The 27719-nt window shown below is 38.4% G+C and overlaps 1 protein-coding gene across 1 annotated transcript in view; it reads right to left on the bottom strand.

Moving 5' to 3' along the window:
• Positions 1–3600: 3600 nt before the first annotated feature.
• PKD2 (polycystin 2, transient receptor potential cation channel) overlaps positions 3601–27719 on the bottom strand; it is a 70053-nt gene continuing 45934 nt past the window's right edge. Inside the window, exons 8-15 of the mRNA XM_034958903.4 lie at positions 25058–25239; positions 23229–23349; positions 19317–19415; positions 15828–15949; positions 15444–15561; positions 13267–13430; positions 6416–6563; positions 3601–5916 (exon numbers count right to left, since the gene is read on the bottom strand). Of these exons, the coding sequence (XP_034814794.3) occupies positions 5680–5916; positions 6416–6563; positions 13267–13430; positions 15444–15561; positions 15828–15949; positions 19317–19415; positions 23229–23349; positions 25058–25239 (1191 nt within the window). The 3' untranslated portion in view covers positions 3601–5679. The remainder of the gene's footprint in view (positions 5917–6415; positions 6564–13266; positions 13431–15443; positions 15562–15827; positions 15950–19316; positions 19416–23228; positions 23350–25057; positions 25240–27719) is intronic.

Genomic DNA, 27719 nt, shown 5'->3' with positions numbered 1-27719 from the left:
TGTAGTCCCAGCTACTCAGGAGGCTGAGGTGGGAGAATGGCATGAACCTGGGAGGTGGAGTTGCAGTGAGCGGAGATCGCGCCACTGCACTCCAGCCTGGGTGACAGCACGAGACTACGCCTCAAAAAAACAAACAAACAAAACAAATATGTATAGATATATAAATTGTTATGTACTCAGAATGTATTGTATTGGCAATCTTAATGGTAAAAAAGAATTATTGACCAAGAAACTGCTTTGGTTTATACAAAGACTGAACAGATTTTGCTTGGTCTTATTCAAAGGAAGGGATTTCAAGATAAATCAGGCAACATAATGGCCTGAACATGAAAACATTTTTATTTTGAACTCAGCATGAAACTTGGAGGATTGCTTTTCAAACCTTTAAAATCTTATACTTTGATCAAATGAAAAAAATGTGTATTCTTCATTTAAAGAACAGACTAGGATAAAATAAATAAGGCATTAGAAAATTTCATCATGTGTTTCTAGTTTGTTTTTTCTTAAGTTCAAAGACTGGACTCAGATTAAACAGACAACAGTGAACAACTTTTGAACCTGCAAGTGCACATTCAACTTAATGGTATGTTCAGATTTGTTTGATAAGCTACTAGACTGATCAGGATAAATAAAACAATTTGTGTTGACAGCAGTAGCTCTATGACCATTCAATACATCTCTTTAGAGTTGAAGTTCATAGGCGTTTGGATTTTCTGGGAGCACTGGCTGTCTCCATTGCTTAATGAATATTGCATTTCTCAAAGCCGTTTTGTTTTCCAAGCTACTGATGTCTTTTAACTATTACTTATAAATAGAAAATAGCTTATATTTTCAACATAGCTCTTACTTGGGTGACCAAATATTCCCAATGCTTCCTCCATTTGGCAGGGTCATGGTGAAAGGTGCAGCATATTCAATTTTTTTATCCCTCTGGATGCAGTAGAGCTCAAGTGGCTTATAATAATACTGCCATTTCAAGGGCATGCCCTTACTTTCTTAAGATTTACATGGTGTGATAAGGGACCACTGGTCGTTTTAAGTACATCTTTGAGTTGACCCTTTCCCCAATAGTATTAGATATTTCTTTCTTTTCAAAATGCAAACACCAACTTGAACCAGACAAATATTTCTTTTAATCAGTAAAAGAACCAGCACAGTTCATAAGAGAAAAAACACAAATGATCCATATGAAAAAATCAAACCCTTACGGAACTGTAAGATTGATGCCACTTTCACTTACTGACAAATATTAATCTTCTCCATCAAAGGTTGTTTTTTCCTTTAAGAGATGGGTGGTGGTCTGTGATTTTTCTAAAAATATTGGCCATGTTCTACTGTCTTGAAACTTAAATTTACATCCACTAAAACATCTCTACCTCTTAAAGTTTTTGTTTATTGGTTTTTGTGTGTATGTTTTTTGTTTTTTGTTTTGAGACAGGGTCTCACTCTGTCACCGAGGCTGGAGTGCAGTGGCGAGCACCACCATGCCTGGCTGATTTTTCTATTTTTTGTAGAGATGGGGTTTTTGCCATGTTGCCCAGGCTGGTGTTTACTGCTTTTTAAAGTCTAGAAGAAACTCTAAGAAATCTTGTTTTTTTGTGAAGCAGTATCTGAGATTCAGCAATTTCTTCATTTTTGTGCATAATTTTCTTCTGTTTAAATTTAAATAAAAATAAACACTTTTTACAAAAAAGTTCTCTGTGTTTGCAGGTGGACAAATGAATACTCATAAATTTGGTTATAATATGACTTGGTATAAATGTTCTGAAAAATTGGTAATATGTGTCAAAACCATGTGTTCATATAGATTAACCTAATTATTACATTTCCAGATATTTCTCCATACAGAATTCCATGAAGAAATAACCAGATATGTGAAAAAATTTATGTCGACATATGTTAGTCATGGCATTAGAGGTAATAATAAAAAACGGGAACAATCTAAATGTCCAACAACAGGGCAGATGTATTTTGGGTAATTCATATGAATTAAAAATGTATAACTTATGAATTAATTGACATGTATCACATATTCATATATTATATATATATTTTTAATTTTAGTGACAGGGTGTCACTCAGTTCAGGCTGAAATGCAGTGGTAGTGTGATCATAGCTCACTGTAACCTTAAATTCCTGGGCTCCAGCAATCCTTCTGCTTCAGCTGCATAGCTGGGAATGCCGGCATGTACCACTATGCCCAGATTATTTTTATAGAGACAGGGTCTCGCTATGTTGCCCAGGCTGGTCTTGAACTCTTGGCCTCAAGCAGTTTTCCTGCCTCAGTCTCCCAAAGGTCTGGGATTACAGATGTGAACCACTGTGTCCGGCCTTCATAAATAATATTAATTTATATTGATTCACTCTGTAGTTATTAATAGAAATCAGGGTTTCATGGAATGTTTATGATACAGTATGAAGTGAAAAAGCCATACACAAAACTGTACAAATAATAGCCCAATTTTGAAATACAAACACAGAAGACTTTTAAGTAAGTATTGAGTTATCATTTGGCAACATCATTCTCCTTTATTTACCTTTCAAATTTGCAGTTGTCAAGAATTCCTTTCCTTTTTGCTGATTCAACAGATTGTAACTTGCTGAGCAAGTCACTGGGCTAGGTACTGTAGTACCTCCTTCCATTTGTAATGGAAATTTCAGCTTTAAAGTGCTTTCATACGTATATATTCTTACTGCACAAGCAAAATCCTATGAGGGAGACAAGTATTGATTTTCCCATTTGACAAATGAAGAAATGAGAGTCTTCAGAGAAACTGGACCAGTTGTCTTGGCATAATCACATGACTAGGAAGTATAGAGTGGGGACCAGAGTCTTAGCCTAGTGCTTGTTTCTTTATGCTTTTAAACTTATCTGTTTTATGGGTGGTCTGCATAGAGAGTCACCATGTGGCACAACTCCATGGAGCCCCATTTGTAGTATTCTAAGGGGATGGAATCCCTTAGGATTGAACAATGCGTGATCATACATAGTGTATAATGTGGGCATCTTGACCATGTGGCACTTCAGTGTATGCCTGCTGGTTTTCATCTACCAGTGTCTGCATTTCTTTGCCTGCAGGCTTGCTCAGAAGCCAGCAAAGGCTGCTTTGTCTACTGGACGTGCTAGGGAATTGCTATCATTCTCCCAGAGTGGTCTTTCAACCAAAGTCCTGGCCCTTCAGCTGGGATAAGTCTGAATTGTTTGTTCTCATTTGTCCTACACTGTTTCTCAGCATTTTACCACAGGAATTAGGCTTTGGCAGCCTATGCTGTTATGCAGCTAGATGACACGCCCTTTACTGGCACCCTCTCTTCTCCCCGTCTTTCCCACTCCACTATCCCTATTGCCTACACCTCTCAAATAAACCACCTGCCCTGGAATCTTCGTTTCAGGAAAATAAAAACAAAAATGCCATAAATGACAGCCCTGTGCTTAAAGGCTAACTGGGTACCTGAATTGTGTAGCTCGTGTAATAAACAGAGAAATGTCCCAATTAATGTTTTCGGACATAGAGAAGGTGCCTTTTTCAAAGTCAAAGTCTCATGATAAAAGGCACATTACCTGTGACTACTTAGAAAACAGACAACTCTCACATCTGCTACTATATCAAGTTTTTATTAAGAAGTAAAGTGCTCAGTATTACACATTAATAACATTCTTGATTGTCGAGAAAGACTTGCGTATGTAACGCCTTTTTAATAATACCAGTACACAGGGAAAGATAATAGGGAAGAGATGAGGGGGGAATTCTCCATGACTAAAGAAGAAAAATATATGTAATTTATGGGTAGAAAGGAGGAATTCTGCAAAATTTTGCAAGTGAAATGAAAAACAGTACAATAAAAAGTATCATAAAAAGACTTTCTAGTGACCATAATTGATATATGGCACATGGTCGATACACATGGATACCACATAATAGCTGCACTTCAAATTGAAGTTTGTTTACATGTAACAACATGGTACATATACATAAATATGTACAGTCAATATCCCTGGAATGCAAACTTTAGTATGTAGTAATAAAGAACTTTGTGTAGCATATTCAAGAGAAAGTAAAGATAGAGATGAAGCCATGAGGAAAAACTTACAGAAACCCAGTATGTTTCACTTTCAACCTGGAAAGGTCTATTTGCTCATGTTCTCATTGGAGATTGGACTGACATTCTACCAGTTAAATGAACAACTTGTGAAATTAAAATATAGCATTAAATGACAGGATTCTCTTGGTTCTCCAAGTGAGGGTTATTCAACAGCACTGCATGCTCTTTTGCTTATTAGCGCTCAAAATGTCACCTTACTCAACATTTCTGTAAAAGAAGATTTTTTTTTTGAGAAATAGATTTCTCCCCATAAATTTGGGTGAGACCCTCTCGTAAAGAAAACAGTGTTGCTAACTCAAATTTTGGCTGATACTGTCTAATGTATGAACTTTTAATACCAAAACCTCTTTTTTATTAGATTGAGCTCCATTTGGATTACAAATTCTAGTTTTGAAACACAGGATCAAGAATACTTGAGTACTATATTTTTTATTTTTGCATTTTTTGTAGAGATGGAGTTTCGCCACATTGCCCATGTTGGTCTTGAACTCCTGGGCTCAAGTGATTCGCCTGTTTCGGCCTCCCAAAGTGCTGGGATTACAGGCGTGAGCCGTCATACCTGACCGAGTACTATATTCTTAAAATAGTTTAAAACCAAATGCTTTATGAATTTCAAAACTTTCTTAAAATTTTGCTTAAAATGAACATAATTGTTGGATAAAAACTTTCAGTGCATACTAAAAATTTAGTAAGTTGGTCTCACTAGATGAGTTATAACATTAAATTCAGTTGCAAATGAGTAGAGCCACATGGGAAAAAGAATATGCAGATAAATCTTTATGCTAAACTAACCATTAAAAGAAATTAAACTGAGTGACAACTTAGGGCTCCTTCCAATTCTCCTGTGTTATGGTTAGAGATGCCATTTTATCCTATAACTGATCTTTGGTGGTTTTACTCAGCTTATTCAAATTAGAGCCAAAATAATGTAAAAATTAAGTGATACAGTTAGTCCCACAGACATCAGATACGATCAACTTACAAAAAAGCATAGTATTTAACATTCATCTTAACCATTCACACAGATTCTATCATAGTTTGGAGTTCCTTTCCATTTTATCTTTTAGAAAAGTTTACCCCAGGAAGCTAGTTGAAAAAAAAGGCTCCTTTCTTAAAAGAAAGCTATGTATTAAGCTCATGAACTATGCCAGAGTGGAAAGGAATGCCCCATTTTCCTTCACACTCTTGGAAAAAAATAACAATACTGATTTTTGTGACTGGAAATGAAACTCAGAAGCCCTTTGACAGTTTTCTAGCTTTAAAAGGCTACTTCATTGTCAACTGAGAAGACTCAGTCATGGTGGCAACTGGGCGTACCACTCAATACACATCATGAAGATTTTTTTTTCTGTACTCAATATTTACACCTAGATTTCTTATATGAGAAAAAGAAAAAAAAATCTTTGAACCATGGGTAAAGTTTATATAAAATAAATTAAAGTGCAGAAGATTAGCAATCGGTCACAAAGACTAGCATCCTATGGTGGTCAGGGCATATAAATAGTGTGCTTGTTACAGCAATTCAGGACAGCCGTTTCCTCACTTATTAGAAACACACATACTGAAACACACATATCATACGTGGACATTAGAACTCCCATTTCCACCTGCACCTTCCATGCCTTCTGTAGATTGGGAGGAAGATGGGCGGGAGCTTCTGGGGCGAGGTTGACCATTTAGTCCCACTGGCGTGCCTAAACCATGACTGATCTGGGAAGCTGCATCATCGGATTCCCAGCGTTCCAACTCTTCACGCACTAGCCGTTCCATCTGTTCCCTATGGATTTCACTGTCACGACCCAGCCTTTCATCCTAAAAAGGGAAAAAGAAACTGGTGTTGGGGGGCAGTAGAAGGAAATGCCTTAGGAAGTCCAGGGACCAAATAATCTGTAGTTTGGTAAGGCTGGAGATTTACAGCATATAATAGCAAATCTCAGAGTTGCTGGAGTAATTTTTCACTTAATTCTACCCTGCAGTGAAGGCAGGACCATTAGCATATGGAGTATTAAGAAAGTAACACCTCCAGATTATAATTTTATCTGTAGTTATGGAGAAAGATAAACATCTCAGCCTAAGGGTTAGACAATATGACTACATTGATGTTTTATAGCAAGAGATTTTATAGAAAGAGTGTTTCTGTTTCAGAGAAAAAAATCTGAAAATTAGAGTAAACGGAAACATCATTGTGAATTTCTATAAACGTAAATTTTTTTTACTCTTCTTCAATACTTCAAATACAACTGTCACCAACATATATTTTCATTAATAACACCATGCTCAGCAGTGGTGTTTTCAGCTCATGACTACTGACCTCAGCCACCCCATCCAACAGCCTTCCCAGCACCTCCCTCCTCTTCAGTTTGGCTCGCTCCATAATCTCTAGCTTCACGATCACGGCGTCAATCTTGGACACTATGCTGCCGATGGAATGCTCCATCCGGTCCACTCGTCTCACCAGGCTGCAAGGAAAACACAGTACAGAGGGACAAAGTGCTTGTCATTGTCTTTTCAGCCCCACTGGCTTTTCAAAAGGAAGTGCTAAGATTTTTTTCTTAAGCAACACAATCACTTGAAACACTTTCTAAGTTGTCTCAAGCTTTACAGATTAACTCTCGGATGCCGCTGGTGGGAGTGTTAACTGAAACAACTTTCCTGCAAGTCAGCGCGTATCAGAAGTCTTAAGAATGTATGCCTAACCCTTTATTTAGACATTCCATTTTTAGAACATTTTCTAAAGGAAAATTTTATATATGTGTAATTTTTGGCTATAAAAGAGTGCTGCTTCTTAATCGCGGATCATTGAAAAATGGCTACATCAAACAATTGATGGGGGGTAGGGCATGATGGCTCACGCCTGTAATCCTGGCATTTTGGGAGGCGGAAGTGTGCAGATCGCTTGAGGCCAGGAGTTCGAGCCAGCCTGGGCAGGATGGCAAAACTTCATCTCTAAAAAATAGGTGGGCATGGTGGCATGTGCCTGTACTCCGAGCTACTTGCGAGGCTGAGGTGGAAGGATCACCTGAGCCTTGGGATGTTGAGGCTGCAGTGAGCCGTGATCATTCCACTGCACTCCTGCACTCCAGCCTGGGTGACAGAGTGAGACCCAGTCTCAAAAACAAACAAACAAACAAAAAACACCCAACAATTGGTAGGAAATTAAATAATCATTGTTCATCCATACAATAAAATTCTAAGGAGACATCAGACATTATACTGTGGCAGACTATTTAATAAAATAGAATTAGATTTACAATATATTAAATAAAGCTTGAAAAACAGTATGAAAACAGCATGTTCACTTACAATTCTATTATTTTGAACTTAAAAAATGTATACAAATACTTTAAAAACTCGTAAGCCAAAGACAACCTCTGCAATGGTGGCAAGAGGGTTCTGTAGACTCTCTCTTTAGTGAAATAACTGTAACTGTTGAAAATTATTTTTTAAAACTCAAATATTAAAAATTTCTAGAAACTTTTAAGGGTGTACAGCAAATGAAAAAGCATTTATTCAAGAAAATCTACTAAATTTTAGTATGAAGAGATTCTGTGGCACTGAAGCCATAATCTGAGCCTTCTCTCCTGTCCCCAGCTCATGTGATAGAAGCACAACTTCACATGGGTGCAGCTAAGAGCACAGGGCTCCCTCCTCCCCCGACTTCCAGTCTAGGGCTACAGTATCTCCCAGGGAGGGGCAGGCTGCCAGCATTTCTCATCCTAACATTTCCACCCTTTTTTTTTTTTTTGAGACAGAGTCTTGCTCTGTCGCCCAGGCTGGAGTGCAGTGGCGTGATCTTGGCTTACTGCAACTTCTGCCTCGTAGGTTCAAGTGATTCTCCTGCCTCAGCCTCCCGAGTAGCTGGGACTACAGGTGTGCACCACCATGCCCAGATAATTTTTCTATTTTTTAGTAGAGATGGGGTTTCACCACGTTGGCCAGGCTGGTCTCAAACTCCTGACCTCAGGTGATCCGCCTGCCTTGGCCTTCCAAAGTGCTGGGATTACAGGTGTGAGCCACTGTGCCCGGCTTTCCCACTCTTGTTAAAAAAGTTTTTTACGGCTTTTTTTTTTTTTTTTAATAGAGACAAAGTCTCGCTAAGTTACCCAGGTTGGTCTTGAACTCCTAGCGTCAAGTGATACTCCTGCCTTGGCCTCCCATAGTGCTAGGATTACAGGCATGAGCCACCATGCCCAGCCTCAATGTTCCTACTCTTTTTTTTTTTTTTTTTGAGACAGAGTCTCACTCTGTTGCCCAGGCTGGCGTGCAATGGTGTAATCTTGACTCACTGCAACCTCTGCCTCCAGGTTCAAGCAATCCTCCCACTTCAGGCTCCCGAGTAGCTGGGATTACAGGTATGCACAACCCACCAGTTAATTTTTCTATTTCTTGTAGAGATGAGGGTCTCACCATGTTGCACAGGCTGGTCCTGAACTCCTGGCTCAAGCAATCCTCCTGCCTTGACCTCCCAAAGTGCTAGGATTACAGGCGTGAGCCACTGTGCCCAGCCTGTTCCCATTCTTAAATGCATGTTGCAGAGGTTCTAATCCTGTTAAGAGTGGCTAAGGGGAATGGGGCTCTCTTCTTCCACTCAGTTCCCACTTGCAGGGTGGAGTTTCCATGCCAGAAGAAGCAAGGTGAGAAAATCAGAGACTGCCATCTGAGCCCAGTGACTTGTTCATAAAGCAGGATGTCACAGAGAGGTGGGCCACTGTCCCTGGCTCTGTAAAGCAGTAGCAGTTTTGCTCATGGGGAGACACAGGTCATAGGAATATAGAACTCTTCTCAAGTGAATGGACTTTATTTGGAATGAAGCGTGAGGAAATTAAAGACTAAGGATGCTCTTGAAAACAATGGAGATTGTGGGGATAAGCATTTACAAGGAATCTGGTAGCCTCATGAGATAAACAAATTACCAGCTAGTTCACCAGAGAGAACCAGGGAAAGAGACAGCTAAGAAGACAGTTAAAGACTGGCCTCAGGGGCCAGGCGTGGTGGTGCATATCTGTAATCCCGGCCTTTTGTGAGGCTGAGGTGGGTGGATTGCTTGAACTCAGGAGTTTGAGACCAGCCGGGGCAACATGGTAAAACCCCATCTCTATAAAAAATGCAAAAATTAACCAGGCATGGTGGCGTGCACCTGTAGTCCTAGCTACTTGAGAAGCTGAGGTGGGAAGATTGCTTGAGCCTGAGAGATTGAGGCTGCAGTGAGCTGAGACTGCACCACTACATTCCAGCCTGGGCAACAGAGTGAGACTCTGTCTCAAAAAAAAAAAAAAAAAAAAAAAGACTGGCCTCTAAAACTAGCCCTGCAAAGAGGCCTGAATTTAAGTGGATCAGACTGTGGAGCAAATTACATCCCAAGGCATTCTGGAAAACAATAGACCAATCAGTAAACAATGAAATGTAATAACTAGGTCTAATATCCACAGAGGCAGGAGGTATAACAAAGAGGTCAGAGAAAGTTAATGAGCACGCTGCTAAAACCACTGTCTTCCCAGAGTGACTACGTACATGGCCACAGCTGCGCCCTCTAAGGAATAAAGTCAGAGGCAGATACTGTGGGGAAACAGACTGTATGAAAAAGTAAACAAGCAAAGAGCAATAAAAACAAGTCCTGGGGAGGAAAGGGAATCACTAGCCAGAGTTCCTACAATATATTATCTAACATGTCCAATCTTTAACAACAACAACAACAACAACAACAAAACAAAACAACAAAAAACAAAACAAAAAAACAGGAAAATGTTCCCATACACAAGAAGAAAAAAAAAAAGACAACTGAAACTGTCTTTGAGAGGGCCCAGATGTCAGACTTAGCAGACAAAGACCTGAAGGTACCTATTATAAATATATTCAAACAGGTTAAAACAAACAAACAAATAATAAAAAACCCCACCATGGTTAAAGAAATAAAGGAGGCTGGGTCCAGTGGTTCATGCCTGTAATCCCAGCACTTTGGGAGCCTGAGCAGGGAGGATCACTTGAGCCCAGGAGTTTGAGACCAGCCCGGGCAACTTAGACCCCATCTCTACAAAAAAATAAAAATTAGCTGGGTACAGTGGCTCATGGCTGTAGTGTCAGGTACTTAGGAGGCTGAGGTGGGAGGATTGCTTGAGTTCAGGAGTTTGAGGCTGCAGTGAGCTGGGATCATGCCACTGCACTCTAGCCTGGGTGACAGAGAGAGACCCTATCTCTTAAAAAAAAAAGGAAGTTATGATGACATTGTCTCATCAAATACAGGATATCATCAAATACAGAATAAAGAGACAGAGATTGCTAAAAAGAACCAAATAGAAATTCTGGAGTTGAAAAGTATAATAAATAAAAAATTCAGGCTAAGTGCGGTGGCTCATACCTGTGACCCCAGCACTTTGGGAGGCCGAGGCGGAAGGATCACTTGAGGCTGGGAGTTTAAGACCAACCTGGGCAACATAACAAGATGCCATCTCTACAAATTTTTTTTTAAAAATTAGCCAGGCATGGCAGCATGTGCCCATAGTCCTAGCTACTTGGGAGGTTGAGGCAGGAGGATCATTTGAGCCCAGGTGTTCAGGCTGTAGAGAGCCATGATTACACCACTGTACTCCAGCCTGGGTGATGGAGTGAGACCCTGTCTCCCTGTCTCTCTCTCTCTCTATATATATATAAATAATAAATAAATAAATAAATAACTAGAGGAGCTCAACAGAGATTTAAGCAAGCTGACAGAAGAACAAGTCAGTGAACTTGAAGATACATCCATACAGACTATGCACTCTGAGGAACAGAGAGGGAAAAAAAATGACGACGAACAGAGCCTAAGAGAAATATGTGATACCCCTAAGCATATGCATAATACGGGTCCCAAAGGAGAAGAGAAAGTGAAAGAAGCAGAAAAAACACTTTCCAAGGAGGATGAACTCAGAGATTTATACCCAGACGTATCATAGTAAAAATACTGAAAGACAAAAGCAAAAAAATCTTGAAAGTGGTGAGAGAAAATTGAGTCATCATGTACAAGGGGACCACAGTAAAATTAGCAGCTGTCTTCTCATCAGAAACAATACAAGCCAGAGGAAATGAAGGAGAAAGAAAAACATTCTCAGATAAAAAATGAAAGAATTCATTGCTAGCAAACCTGCTTTACAAAAAATACTAAAGGAAATTCTTTATGCTGAAAGCAAGTGACTCCAGATAGTAATCAGAATCCACATAAAAAGGCAAAGAACATTGGTAAAGATAACTGCGTAGGTATAAAATATAGTATATATGTACATTTCTCCTTTTGTTCCTTAACTGATTTAAAAAGCAGTTGTATAAAAATATGTACATAATTGGATCTGAAGGTCTATAATAGAAATGTAATATATTTGACAATAATAGGAGGTAGGCAGTAGCAAAGCTGTATCGGAGAAAGAGAATGACGACAGATGATAACTTGAATCCAGAGGAGCAAAAGAAGAGAATTAGAAATGGTAAAAAAGTAGGTTAATATACAAATTTATAAATATATACTTTCTCTTCTCTCAGCTTCATTAAGAGATATAAAATTATATACTATATATCACACAATGTGTTATAAAAATGTAATATTGTTCTAACAATGTGATTTGCAACATATGTAAATGACTATATATACATATAGATAGATGAATATATAGCACAAAAAGAGGGAAGAGGAAAAAAGCTAAATAGAAATGATATTTCTATATCTCACTGGATTCAGTTAATATATATCTGAAGTAATTTTTCATAAGTTAATTGTATAAACTAAGTCTTGGAGCAACTCCTAAGAAAATGACTTAAAAAATGAAAAATCATTAAAAAAATGTAAATGTTATACTTGAAAATATTCACTTAATGTACAAGAAAGCAGTGAAAGAGGAACAAAAAAAAGTAAGCTAGGAAACAAAAAATAAAATTGCAGACAGAAATCAACTACATCAATGATAACATTAAATGAATGGATTAAGCAATCTAATCAAAAACAGAAATTGTCAAACTGGATAAAAAGATAAGATCCAATTATATGCTGTCTACAGGAGAGACATACTTCAGAATAAAAGATATAAATAAGTTTAAAGTAAAAGGATGGAAAAAGATTTATCATGCAAACAGCAACCAAAAGAAAGCTGGAGTGGTTACAGTAATATCAAACAAAAAATACTTAAAACAAAGAATTTTACTAGAGATAAAGTGGATAACATCTTGTAATGAAAACAGGGTCAATTCTTTTTTTTCTTTAGCCTCATTAAGTTCAGAGAGAAAATAGGATCAATATATTAGGAAAATATACTAGTTATAAATATGTATGCACCCAACAACAGAGTTCCAAAATACACAAAGCAAAACCTTACAGAATTGAAGGGATGAACTCCAACTAATAATACTTGGAGACTTTAATACCCCACTTTCAAACGTGAATACCACATCTAGGCAGAAGATCAACCAGGAAATGGGAGACCTGAATAAAACTATAAACAAACTAGACCTAACAAACATCTACAGAACACTCCATTCAACAACAGCAAAATATTCATTCTTCTCAAATGCACAACGAACATTCTTCAGGACGAACCATATGTTAGGCCATAAAAATATATAGAAACATTGATAAACACACGCAAATAGAGACACAAACACTGATATATTAATAAACATTTTTCATTGGTAGAAATATGGGAAATGTTAATGTTTTCTTTTGCTCTTATTTGCTAATCCCTATAGTAAACATATTATGTAAGAGACAAAACACCAATTGATAATTTTTTTTTGAGACAGAGTCTTGCACTGTCACCCAGGCTGGTGTGCAGTGGCGTGATCTCGGCTCATTGTAACCTCTGCCTCCCAGGTTCAAGCAATTCTTTTGCCTCAGCCTCCCAAGTAGCTAGGATTACAGGTGCCCACCACCACGCCCAGCTAATTTTTTGTATTTTTAGTAGAGATGGGGTTTCACTATGTTGGCCAGGCTCATCTCGAACTTCTGACCTCATGACCTGCCTGCCTTGGCCTCCCAAAGTGGTGGGATTACAGGCATGAGCCACTGCGTCCGGCCAGTACAAGTTAATTTTAAAAGCTGGATGATTAGTAATGGAAAGGAGTGAATTCAGAGAGATGAGGGAAACTGCCTAGTCTCATGTGGACTCTTGTCAACGCAAATTCTGCCAATTCCTTTATACTTACACTTGAAACTCTTCATAAGAAACGCCACTAGAAATGCTTCCCCTCCTTCTGGAGCTATGTCCACTATCTTCATCGTCATCCTCCTCAGAGTCATCCAGGCTTCGAGGGAAACTTCGGCTGCTCATGGGACGTGGTAAAGAACTGTGATCCAAATCCAGGTCCTCCTGAAGAACAAGGGGTCACTGAGTGAGGAGCAGAACACTGAGACCCCACAGAAACCTCACCAAGGACATGGGCAAGCAGGAACTGGGTGCATGCCATTTACCTGGGATTTCTTTGTATTTAACACCAGGCTGGGACTCTTGCATTTTTCAGTTTCATAGATTGGCAAATTTAACTAACAGCAAGGAATAGCCAACTTTTTGTTTGAACAAGGAAGAACATTAAAACACAGCAGGCAAAGAAAAAACTAAATGAAGAAATATGGGCCAGGCATAGTGGTCACACCTGTAATCCTAATACTTTGGGAGGCTGAGGAAGGAGGACTGCTTGAAGCCAGGAGTTCGAGACTGGCCTGGGCAGCAAGGTGAGACTCTGCCTCCACAAAAAAATTTTTTAAAAATTAGCCAGGCATGGTGATGCATGCCTGCAGTCCCAGCTACCTGAGCTACCTGGGAGGTTGAGGTCGGAAGATCACTTGAGCCTAGGAGTTTGAGGCTGCAGTGGGCCATGAGCCATCTTAAAATAATAATAAAATAAAGAAAGAAATGAAGAAATATATTACAGGTTGAGTATCCCTTATTTGAAATACTTGGGACCAGAAGTGTTTTGGATTTGGGATTTTCAAAAATATTTTGGAATGTTTGCATTATACTTACTGGTTCAGCATCCCTAATCTGAAAACCCAAAATCCAAACTGCTCCAATGAGAGCATTTCCTTTAAGCATGACCTTTGAGTATCATGTTTGTGCTCAAGAAGTTTTAGGTTTTGGAGCATTTCAGACTCACATATTTGGGTTAGGGATGCTCAACCTGGATCGCCTTCTTTTCATAAAAGATAATACATTCAACAGCTCCAAAGTAGGAAGGATGTAATGTCAGAATAAGAACTTTGTCTAAATAGAGCCTTGTAAAAATTTTCCTCATTTTCTTTATGCTTAAATTTCACTGTGACTGGAGAAGTCTGTCACCTACTAGCACTGTCTGTGGAGTGGCATTTAGAAACCACTGTCCTAGACTTCTCATAGGAAAGTGGCTTTTGTAATAACATTCATCTGTGTTCTCTGTACCTCAGTTACCACAGATTTTTGTTGTTGCTGTTTAACCATTTATTTTTGAAAGTTAATGGTAAAGCTTTGAATTTTTTTTTCTGACAATAAAAGCCCACTTATGTTTATTTTTAACTATTTTGTAAAAAGTATTCAAATGGAAGGCGGCTGTTAATTTTATTATAAATGTTAATAATTTAGGAAAGGCACGGTGGCTACCGCCTGTAATCCCACCACTTTGGGAGGCCAAGGTGGGCAGATTGCTTGCAGTCAGGAGTTTGAGACTAACATGGTGAAACCCCGTATCTACTACAAATACAAAAATTAGCCGGGCATGATGGCGTGTGCCTGTAGTCCTAGCTACTTGGGAGGCTGAGGCAAGAGAATCGCTTGAACCCGGGAGGCGGAGGTTGCAGTGAGTCGCGATTGCACCACTGCACTCCAGCCTGGGAGGCAGAGCAAGACTCCATCTCAAAAAAAAAAAAAGAAAGAAAAAAAAGTTAACAATTTAAATAGCCACTAACTAACCAGAATAATTTCACATCTCTTGATAAGTCATTTTTTGTTTTCTTCACTCTCACGGACATTGTGGACTCGGCAGCTAATCAGGCTTCTCTTTTCAAGCTGATTACCAGCAAGCTTAGGGCCCAATTTGTAGCTCAATCTTAATAAGCATATGTGTTTTTATGAATGCATTTTTAAGCTTCATTAATAATCCATTATTTTTACTTTTGCTTGCTTTTCATTTTGACTTTTTTATATCATGCTAACCACCCATTTTTATACATAATTGTGTTATATATTCTTTCTGGAATAAACAGGGTACTAACACATAAACCGACTGAGAGAGAGAGAGAGAGTGGTGGGGAATGGGCAAGAGACTCAATAACCCACTACTTCTATAGTGTTTGATACATCTGTGGTGTTGTAGGTACCAAATCAAATCCGGTTCTCCTAAACCAGACGCACCCTCTCTTTCTCTAAGTCGTCTCTCATCTGCTGATGTTCATGTTCGGTCAGTTCTTGGTCTCCATCTTGGTCGTACTTTGTGAATATTGCCTCAATCTCTGCATCAGTATGGCCCTTCCTGAAATTAGAGAGAGGATACAGATAAAAATCATTCCTGGTACCCAGTTCACCCTGAACACAGAGACATCAAAATGCAGGAGGAAAGGAGAAATCACCAAATGGGGGCAAGTTTTCCTCTTATAACATGTTCCAGAAAGATACCTGCCTCTGGAAAAAAAAAAAAAAAGTATCTGTATGAGCCCTTGGGCTAGAAATACTCTTATCACCAGGAATTTATCTTTAGAAGCAGGAATTTTTCAGAACCTCAGGAAGCATGATTCTCACCCTTTGAGATCTTGTCGAAGTTCGTCAAAGTTTAACTTGCCTCCTCCTTGCCGCAGACTCTCTGAAATGTCATCCACGGTATTTTTTTTCAGTTTTAGTTTGACCAAAGCTTTATGGTAGCCCTATCAGAGAGAGAAAAAATAAAAGACTTGGTTTAGTGTATTCTCCTTTTGCATTTGTTTTACTTTCCATTCACAGTAGTAACTACTATAAACCTGGTGTACACTGGCCATTCAACAAGTATGTGCTGGATGAATGAATAATTAATGTATCCAGTTTTCCATAAAACACTTGTGGAAGAGTTACATGGAAAAAGTCAGGGTCTTTCAGTAAGTCATGAAGAACTAAGGGTCTTTTACTCATATGTGTATTCAAGTTTATGTGATAGAAACAAAAATTACTATATATGCTATAGCTGTCTGCCTCAGAGCATAAAGTACTGTGCAACAGTTCTTAGGAATACCAAGAAACCCGAATCATGAATTGCATTTTTATTTTTTATATTATCTATCTTCTAGACAGTAATTTCCTTAAGTGTGTATAAACAAACAAACAAACAAACAAAAAACCCAGTGAAATGTAGATGAGGATTTTCCCTTTTTTTGAGACAGGATCTTACTCTGTCACCCAGGCAGAAGGGCAGTGGCGTGATTCTGGCTCACTGCAGTCTCGACCTCCTGAGCTCAAGTGATTTTCCCAACTCAGCCCCCCAACAAGTAGCTGGGACTACAGGTGTTAAGTCACCACGCCTTGCTATTTTTTTTTTTTTTGTAGAGACAGGGTCTCACCATGTTGCCCAGGCTGGTGTTGAACTCCTGAGCTCAAGCGATCTGCCTGCCTCGCCTTCCAAAGTGCTAGGATTACAGGGGTGAGCCACTGCCCCTGGCCGAGGATTTTTCACTAGCAAACTTTAGACCTGACCTTGCTTTGCACATAGTGCAGCACTGTAAGTGACCATGCAAGCTGAAATTGTGCAAAATGATCTGAATAATCAGTGGGAAGAATTACAATTGTTCTGTCATCTTTACAACTTTTAATCAAAACATTAAACACTCCCTTAGTGTCAGTTATAAATGTATAGGGAGCTTAAAAAAGAAGAAAACTAATATTGATTTAATACGCTAAAATGTAAAACATTAGAAACATTAAAAACTAAAGTGTTTTATTTCTTTGTAAAAAATGTATCCAGAGTAGTTTAAACAGCACTTGCCTTGTTTTCATTGTATAATATTACACTGTACACTTTACACTGTGGAGTGAACTTCTTTTCTATGCATTAGTGAATTGTCATATTCCTTCTTAAATGTGGATCAGCTTCCAACATATTTTTCTTTTCTTTTATTTATTTTTGAGACACAGTCTTACCCTGTCACCTGGCTGGATTGCAGTGGTGCAATCTCAGCTTACTGCAACCTCCGCCTCCCTGGTTCAAGCAATTCTCGTGCCTCAGCCACTTGAGTAGCTGGAATTACAGGTGTGCACAATCATGTCTGGCTAATTTTTGTATTTTTAATAGAGACAGGGTTTCATCATGTTGATCAGGCTTGTCTCGACTTCCTGGCCAAAAGTGATCCACCCACCTTGGCCTCTCAAAGTGCTGGGATTACAGGAGTAAGCCACCATGTCCAGCCCCAACATTTTTTCTTTTGTACTTTCATTATTGTGAAATATCTCTAATAAGACTTCCCTTAATGTGAAGTTTTTTGCAGGCATCATTTCCTCAAGACATCTTCATCTGTTTTATCACAGGTATTTTCCTCATTTAAGTTGACAGACCTGCCCTAAGTTCTTCTGGCTCCATATCTGGATCTCTTGAATGATTGCAGTGTCAACACTCCTGTTTCTTCTTCACTCAGCTATTTCTTCTATAAATCCATTACTCTGTTTTGAATTTCACTTCCAGTGTTACCATTTTTCATTTCTTTGCCAGCCCATTCTCTTTTTCTTTTCTTTTCTTTTTTTTCTTTGAGACGGAGTTTCGCTCTTGTTACCCAGGCTGCAGTGCAATGGCATGATCTCAGCTCACGGCAACCTCCGCCTCCTAGGTGCAAGCGCTTCTCCTGCTTCAGCCTCCCCAGTAGCTGGGATTACAGGCATCTGTCACCACACCCAGCTAATTTTGTATTTTTAGTAGAGATGGGGTTTCACCATGTTGGCCAGGCTGGTCTCGAACTCCTGACCTCAGGTGATCCAACTGCCTTGGCCTCCCAACATGCATGAGCCACTGCACCCATTCTCTTTTTCAATTATCCATTTTTGTAAAATGTCACATGGGCTTATTACTGGAACACAAGGAAGCAACACTACATGCTTTCTTTCTTTGTGAATTGGATAGCAGATGCTCAGTGACCAATTAGTAACAGACTGAAAATAGTGTCATGACTGGCCAGTGAGCCTGCTCAGCCTGCACATCTGTTACTCAGGTAACTGATCTATACATTAAAGAGCTAGCAGTGGAGTTTGTACTTTGTGCTGTTACTCAGAGTTAATATACTATGATAACTGAAATTTGAACTGTGTTGTTGAAGGTGGTATTACATAACAAAACTGGGGTAACCAAAGTTTGTGTGTATCAGAATTGTGCCAAGTGAGGAGTGCTTGCATACACACTGGAGATTTGCTAAAATGTAAGCAACTGTTATGCGGAATCAAGATAATGTGAATCTTAGGTCCCATCCCAAGGACTTTGTTTTAAGAGGCTTAAGTTTTCTATTATAACATATATCACAGATAACATAATCCTAAGGCTTGGACTAATAAAAAAAAATTAGAGTTAAGGAGCCACTATGACTTAGCAAAATGATGTTGGGAAACAAACTGTGTATTTTAAATGTGGTTATTTGTTGTTGTATACATTTTATACTTCAAACCAAATAAAGAAGTTACATTGAGAAGAACAAAGAGGCCCAACTTTCCTGTCCTGCCCTTCTATTTAACAATGAAACCCTTCCTGAGAAGGTGCGTAAGTAAAAGTTCTCAGGCCCCAGGCTATGGCCTGAATTCATGAATCTTTTCCTTTGCTTATTTTAAAACTGCCGTGGAAGGTCAAGGGTAAAGGGTGAACTACTAAGTATTTTCCTCTAAAACTTATTTTTTTTAAATGGTAATTGAGATAGAAGAGGTGGAAATCCCTTTATATAATCTTCCCTTCTAGTTTATTCTCAACTCAGGATCCTGAAGTGAGAGCCAGCTACAGGAGATGTCAAAATAATAAAGGTGATGAACCTTCACCTCAGCTCTTAAAGTGTCAAAAGATTGTTGAGAATTTAATTCCAGGGCATAAAAGGATTCCCAGAATTAAAATTCAAGATAGCAGTATATCCATCAAGACTCCAAGATAGGGAACATTTAAATTATTCCTGAAATATAGCAATGTATTCTTTATTTCAAACAATTTCAATAGATCAATGTTGATTTGAAAATCTGGGTGAAACAATGCTCATTTTATGTCAGAAACAGAAGAATTCTGAGAATTAAGGTTTTTCCTACCTTTCTGATAAGATCTGAGAGTTCCATTTCAGCTTTCTGCTGTGCCAAGTCAGATTTCACTTCAGAGTAAGTATCATTGATGATGGCCAAAAACATATTCTGTTTGTAAATGAAAGGAGGGCAAAAATTAAAGGAAGAAACATAAATATAATTTGGAAATATCCATCAAAAAATTGACACATGCCTTTTTGTTTATCCTTTTTTTCCTAATCTGAGTGCTTTATGAAGACATAAATTTATTATTTATTTATTTAAAAAAAATTTTTTTTGAGACAGTGTCTCACTGTGTTGCCCAGACTGGAGTGCAGGGGTGTGACCTCAGCTTACTGCAACCTCTGCCTCCTGGGTTCAAGCAATTCTTGAGTCTCAGCCTCCTGAGTAGCTGGGATTACAGGCATGTGCCACTACGCCTGGCTAACTGTTGTATTTTTAGTAGAGACGGTGTTTCACCATGTTGGCCCGGCTGGTCTCGAACTCCTGGCCTCAAGTGATCTGCCCGCCTCGGCTTCCCAAAGTGCTGGGATTGCAGGCGTGAGCCACTGTGCCCAGCCTGATGTCATAAATTAATAGTTTTGCTGCCACATGTTTTGGGAAGATTATTTTCTCCGTTAAGTCATGCCACAGGAAAAATTTTATGATATACTTTGTGAAAACATACAAGAATAAAATACAACAAAATATTAGTATATTTACCTATGAATGGTGCGATTATTTTATTTAATATTATTTTTGCTTATCTATGTTCTCTATATTTAGAAACTTTTACATACACTACTGAAGGGTATAGAATTCTAAAAAGCTCTTCAAATTTCAACAGTTAACACAGATAAGTAGAATTGTATGCTTATTCCAAGTTTTTTTGTATAATCATATATGAAATTTACAGGACACATTTTTAAAGAGTTTAAAAGGCTGTTGCAAATAGGAATACAGCAGGCCTACTAGGGAGATAGTAAAGAAAAAGTTTCTGGAAGAGAGATAGACTTTGGAGTCAAGCAAACTTGGATTTCAGTCCTAGCACTGCTAAGATTGTTGCTCCACTTTTCTAAGTCTAATTTTAAAGAATTATTTATTTGTTTTACATTAATAAAATGGGAAAAATAATAGTATCTCCCTTACATATTTGTTGGGCTGGTTAGTGAGACAATCTATGTAAAGTGTTCAGGACAGGTCCTGATGCAGGTAAGTGCCACCTAATTGATAGCTACTATTACTATTCAGTAATGGTGAGTTCATTTTTCTGACCTTTCCCTTCCACAGTAGTAATGGTTTGCATTTCCAACAACAAACCTTCTCGAAGCACTGTATCCAGGAGATCAGGTTCCCCCTCCCCAACTTTTTTTTTACATGCTCTTCCTTTGTTTTTCCTTTTTAACACATAACTGTGGTTTGCAAGTATTTCTATTTGATAATGCCTGTTTTCCCCACAAGTCTGAGGAATCTTCGTAAGGACTGAATCAGGCTGTTTTCCTTACCCCGGTACTGGCAGTATCTAACGTACTACCTCACAGTACACAATCCACAAAAAACACTACAGTGTGTATTATACAATATATATTATATATATATATATATATGGATATAGTGGCTTAGTAAATACTTATTAAATGATTGAGAAATGAACAAATGAGAACGCTCTTATTTTAGTGGGCTATGAATCTCTGTATTAAGGAAGAATATTGTTTACAATTCTGTAGCAGAAATGAGAATAGAATATAGAATACATATAAGTTTTTGACTAAATGCTCAATTCCAAGTGCAGATAATTGCAGTCCAAGTAACACCTTCTACCTTCTCTCTTCCAACTCAGGGATCTAATGTTCTATTTTTGCTTCCAAGTGGCTGTTAACTAATGCCTGCCAATACCTTAATTGAAACAGATCAAAGTCTGGGACCTCTAAAGAGATTTCAAAAAATAGAAAGTGCTTGAGAAAGGCTCTTGAAGGTGTGGGAAGAGGAAGCTAGCTCACCCTCCTCTCCATCCTGTCTCCCGAGGTTCCCTGAATTATCAGATGGACATCTGCACCAGGATGTCTTTCCTGTTGATGTGGGGGAAGAGTGGGGTTATCCTGGTTCAGCTGAGCCACTTCTTAACACTGTGCCTTCTTGTTAAACAGGGGCAATAAACTAATACCAGGCAATCGGCTCAGAAAGGTGGCCAACCCTATGCTCAGCTTGTCATTTCCTTAAAAGACAGGTTTGTATTGAAAGTAGACTTCTATCTATGTATGTGTCTATGTATGTATGTATGTATGTATGTATGTATGTATGTATGTATGTATGGATCTATCCATCTATATCCCTGGGAGGTGCAAGGAGAGCAATTCTTTTTTGTGCAGTCGTACAAAAAACAATTTTAGTATAAAGATAGAAACTAAGAGTTTCTTTTCATGTTCTGGTGACTGATCTGGTAAGATGACTGAATACTCTAGATCTGGTAAGATGGCTGCCTACTAAAGGACCACATTCAAAGAATTCCACATTTGAGCCTTTCCAGTTGCCACGACTCTATCCATCCTTTGTTTGGCAGATTGATAAACGGAGAAAACTAGGTGGCCTGAGATCAACTGAAGGGTCAGGTGCAGGACTCTCAATTCCTGGTTTTTGCCTTCTTAGTAGAGATTCAAGTACTCTAGAATCCGAAGTACTATCAATGGTAGAGTAACAGAGGCGTATTCTTCTCTCCATTGTTTTAATATATGATAGGAAGAAGAAGCTTAAGAGGTATAAGTTTAAAAATGAGCCATAATCCATGCATACAGCAAGATACATATGAACTTGAATGATATTCCTGACCTTTTCAGTCCTGTAAAAGTACAGCTAGGGAACACACCTTCGTTTTACACCAGAGGCTCTGTCTCCCCGGAAAAAAAATTTTTTTAAAATAGGAAATTAATACAGTACATCTAATACCCAATCAATAAATACCATATACTTAACCAGTAATACCTGGACTGACTTTAGAGTTATTACACTGAATTACTGAAAATGTGGTCACTTAACCTTCCTCAAAGGATCTTTACACAATTTATTGAAATGGAAAAAATGTTATTTTCTTATGAAAATTGTTCTTAAGATGACTGTTAGTGTTTAGATGAAAAATACTGCCTAAATTAAGCTGGCTTAACACCTTCTCAGTAGACAAGTGAATATATAAATGTTAAGAAAAAGAACAAAACACCTTAAAAAAATCTTAATTAACTTAGGGCAAAAACATTAAAAATGTTCATTTGTACCAAATCAAGAGAATAAAAAAATTATTTTTGAAAATAATTTTAATGCAATTTCCATTCATTGTTACATTTAGTTTTAAACTTAATTATTTGAATATTCTCTGTAGGCAGTCTCTAGATGAATGGGATATAAATAATTTAAAACAGAATATCCTAATTTTGACATGCAATGATTCACTCAACTATTACTCGACATCTTAGATCTAGCTTACTTTTCCGTTCTTATTTTTTAAAAAGAAAAGAAGAAAGAAAAGTCATGCTAGCAAGTGACTATGAAAGTGCTGACATACGTGTTTAAAAAGCATGTAAGCATATTCTACTTTTTAGGCAAAGCACTATTTTAGGTATCTTTATAAATTTGTACTTGATCTAATTTCTTTTTTGCATGGAATAGATACATATATATAGAGAGAAATGAAAGACCATGGAAGAGATCTAATTTTTTTTGCATTGAATAGACACATATACATGGATCAATGAAAGACCACAGAAAAGACGTTTGATATGAGTCTCAAAACTGTGAATTAATAAAAGGAAAATAAGTTTTCCAACATCCACACTTTTTTCTACTTCCTGGGTCTTTATTTAAAAATGATAGGACATAAAGTGTGAGAGAAAAGAGAAGACAAGGATTTACGAAGTTTAAATTGAACCTCACTATAAATAAAAATGTACATACCAAAAGAATGAAGAACATAAAGAACACAAATGTAGTGAAATAAATTGGTCCCAAAACTCGATTAGCTTCCTCAATCTCTGCAAAGTTGATATCGCCCAAAATGATACGGAATTGAGTGAAGCTATAAAAATAAAACAAAACACCACAATACAAAAACAAAGAATGTCCACTAGTTGATGCAACATTTCTTAAAGATGATTTCATATTTTTGGACCTTCTAGCAGTATAGGTAGCTGCCAAATAATAGAAAATTGTCAATCCCATTTAGAAAGTCTTGCTACTTGTATCAGCAATTAAAGCCTTCTGCAATAATAATAAAATGCTTTCATGCTACAGAGGTTATTTCCATTTGGTTAAAAAGAAAACACAAGCTGGGCGCGGTGGATCACGTCTTAATCCCAGCACTTTGGGAGGCCGAGGAGGGCGGATCACAGGGTCAGGAGTTCGAGAACAGCCTGGCCAATATAGTGAAACCCCGTCTCTACTAAAAATACAAAAATTAGCTGGGCGTGGTGGTGTGCGCCCGTAATCTCAGCTATTCGGGAGGCTGAGGCAGGAGAATCGCTTGAACCCGGGAGGCAGAGGTTGCAGTGAGCTGAGATTACACCGCTGCACTCCAGCTTGGGCGATGGAACGAAACTCCATCTCAAAAAAAAAAAAAAAGAAAATACAATTATTATTCAATAACTTATAAAGCAATTGGCTATAACATTTCAACACACAATCTAGGTAAAACATCTTAACCCTAAACCTTGACAACAGACACCCTCGGTCTAAAGTTAAAAATTTCTTTAAAAAAAAAAAAACAGGGCCTGGTGTGGTGGCTCATGCCTGTAATCCCAGTACTTTTGGAAGCTGAGATGAGAGGACAGTGTGAGGCCTTGGAGTTCAATACCACCCTGGGCTACACAGTGAGATCTCTTCTCATAAAAAAAGTAAAAAATTGGCCAGGCATGGTGGCATACACTTGTAGTCCCAGCTACTCAGCAGGCTGAGGCAGCAGGATTGCTTGAGCCTAGGAGTTCAAGGCTGCAGTGAGCTATGATTGCACCACTGCACTCCAGCCTGGGCAACAGAGGAAGACCGTGCCTCAAAAACAAAACAAAACAAAAAAACAAAACAAAAAAACCCCAAAAACCCAAAATGGTTTGAGTTCAAAGATCCAATATTCTGACAAGTACTTAAAATGGGATCAAAGTGGCCAAGTGTTGTCAGTGCTGGGTCTTAGCAAAATCACTTTTATCAACAGCAATATTAATTCGAGATATCTATGCACAAAACCCTATTACTTCCATTCCTTTTTAAACTAACTCCTTTCTAAATGGCATAGAAATCTGACACTGGCTGCTTTTTGTTGTTTTATTTCACATTTGGGATCTTTGGAAAAAAAACTGAAAATTCTTGTACTGGTCTGAGTTTACCTTAGAATATTAGAAATATCTTGTTTTTTTCCTTAGAAAATAACTTGAAGTTCTAAATATATGGCAACAATATTCAACAGGAGTAAGAATATAGGCAAACGGCCTTCTAGAAGCTACCATCTGCAGTTGGTGCAAAGAAAACCTCAGTCTTCAGAACAGTGTTGGTTTCCTATGGCTGTTAACTGTATTTTACTACTTTGGGCTGCTATCTTAAGCATCAGCATTTCAGGATGCATTGTCTTCTTTGCATTGGTAGATCAATGTTTTGGGAAAAGGTAATTAATTCTTATTTAAAATAACTGGTTTTAAATAATTGGTGGTCATATAGCAACCTCATATGAAGATTTATTCTTGAGAAGCAGTGACAACTCTGATTAAATTTTTCTTCTTAATTTCATATATACTTACATACACTCTTGGAAAGTACTGAAGTCATCGACCTGAGTGCCAAAGACAAGGTATGCCAACTGAGCATACGCTAGGAAAATAATGAAGAACATAATAGCAAAGCCAAACAGGTCTTTGGCACATCGAGACATGGTTGTCGAGAGCTGGCTCATGGTCCTGTTAAAATTGATGAATTTGAAGAGCTGTAAGAGAGAGAAGACATCAATAGATGAATGGATAAACAAAGTGGTGTGACTGTATATAATAAAACATTATTTCATCCTGAAAAGAAATTAAATTCTGACAGGTTACAACATGGATGAACCTTGAAAACATTATGCAAAGTGAAATAAGCCTGACACAAAAGGACAAATACTGTATGATTCCACTTAAATTAGGTACTTAGAACAGTCAAACTCACAGTGACAGAAAGTAGAATGGAGGTTACCAGGGACTGGGGGAATTGGGAGTTAGTGTTCAATAGATACAAAGTTTCAGTTTAGGATAATGAAAAAGTTCTGAAAATAATGCAGCATAATGGCGATGGCTGCACAACACTGTGAATGTACTTAATGCCACTGAACTGTACACTTAAGCATGGTTAAAACAGTAGGTTTTATGCTATCTACAATTAAAAAAAAAAAAGGCTGAGTGCAGTGGCTCACATCTATAACCCCAGCACTTTGGAAGACTGAGGCAGGAGGATTGCTTGAGCCCATGAGTTTAAGATCAGCCTGGGCAATACGGCAAGATTCTGTTTCATTAGAAAATAAAAATAAATTAGTCAAGTGCAGTGGCACACACCTGTGGTTTCAGCTACTCAGGAGGCTGAGGTGGGAGGGTTGCTTGAGCCTGGGAGGTCGAGGCTGCCGTGAACTGTGACTAGTGATGCTTTCCCCCCAAAAAGGATTAAAGTAAAAGAGAGGGAAAAAACTTCACACAAATAAAAATTAATTATAAAACCCCCCAGGAAATTCTTGTTGCATAATATTAACTGTCATTTATTGTGCATCAGTTATATGTGGAGGGCTTTATGTACATTGCCTCAAATCTCTGCAATGTCTGAAATATTGGCATTCTATCCCCAGGAGTCAGCTGGGGCCTGCAGCCAGCTGCTCTGCCTGAACTGCAAAGCCTGCTCTGCCTGACTGCAAAGAAATATTGAGCATGTTGGTAGATAGTGAACCCTGCTGGTAGACAGTGAACCCTGCAAAGCCATATTGAGCATGTTGGTAGATAAGGCACTGAGGATGGCTGCCCAGATTGTGTAGCTCTAGGTAGAAGCCTCAGTGGAAGAGCACATGATGAGATATTAGAAGTAGAGTCATGAGGCCGGGCGCGGTGGCTCAAGCCTGTAATCCCAGCACTTTGGGAGGCCGAGGTGGGCGGATCACGAGGTCAGGAGATCGAGACCATCCTGGCTAACAAGGTGAAACCCTGTCTCTACCAAAAATATAAAAAATTAGCCGGGCATGGTGGCAGCCGCCTGTAGTCCCAGCTACTCGGGAGGCTGAGGCAGGAGAATGGCGTGAACCCAGGAGACGGAGGTTGCAGTGAGCTAAGATCGTGCCACTGCACTCCAGCCTGGGCGACAGAGCAAGACTCCGTCTCAAAAAAAAAAAAGGTAGAGTCATGATCCCTGCCTTAAAGACCTTAATGATGAAGTGTCGAGGGGCAAGACATTTCCAAGAGAAGCACTAAATAAAACACATCAGCCTGAGACACATGTTGTAGGAAAATCTCTAGAAGTTTAAAGGTCTGTTATACATTGTTACTGGCCACAGTGAAATATTTTTTGAGGAATGCTGTAATCACATTACTTAATCATTACTTAATACAATCCCAATTCATTTGAGATCTTTTTTTTTTTTTTTTTTTTTTGAGACGAAGTGCTGCTCTGTTGCACAGGCTGGAGTGCAGTGGCATGATTCAGCTCACCACAACCTCTGCTTCCTGGGTTCAAGCAATTCTCCTGCCTCAGACTCCCAAGTAGCTGGGATCATAGGCACGTGCCACCACACCCAGCTAATTTTTTTTTTTTTGTATTTTTAGTAGGGACAGGGTTTCACCATGTTGGCCAGGCTGGTCTCAAACCCGACGTCAGGTGATCTGCCCGCCTCAGCCTCCCAAAGTGCGTGAGCCACTGTGCCCAGCTGAGATCTTGATTATTATTACTATCTTGATTATTATTACTATCTTGATTATTATTATTAAACTAATAATAATCAAGGAAACTTCAGTAATTCTCAGGCAGCACCTGCCATCCTTTCACCAGCACAGGCTCTGACTGTGCTATCCAAACATGTGTGGATATCTAAATTCAAATTTAAATTAAGTAAGATTAAATACAATTAAAAATTCAGTCCCTTGGTCCTACTAGCCACATGTTAAGTGTTCCATGCCAATACATGGTTAGTGGCTACTGTCTAGGACAATGAAAATATAGAACATTTCCATCACCACAGAACATTCTTATTACTATTACTATTTTTGCTATTTGATTATTATTACTATGTTGTGATCAAGGTTTTGTGCTTTAGTGATGGTTTCTCTTGAACAAGCATGTCAATAAATAAATAGCATGAGAAATACAGGATAAAGTCTATGCATTTTTTTTTTTTTTTTTGAGACAGGGTCTCACTCTGTTGCCCAGGCTGGAGTGCAGCGGTGCGATCTTGGCTCA

This window comes from Pan paniscus, chromosome 3, assembly GCF_029289425.2.
Source record: "Pan paniscus chromosome 3, NHGRI_mPanPan1-v2.0_pri, whole genome shotgun sequence".
NCBI lineage: Eukaryota > Metazoa > Chordata > Mammalia > Primates > Hominidae > Pan > Pan paniscus.
Note: the sequence above shows the minus strand (reverse complement) of the source record. Positions and strands in the feature narration are given on the sequence as shown.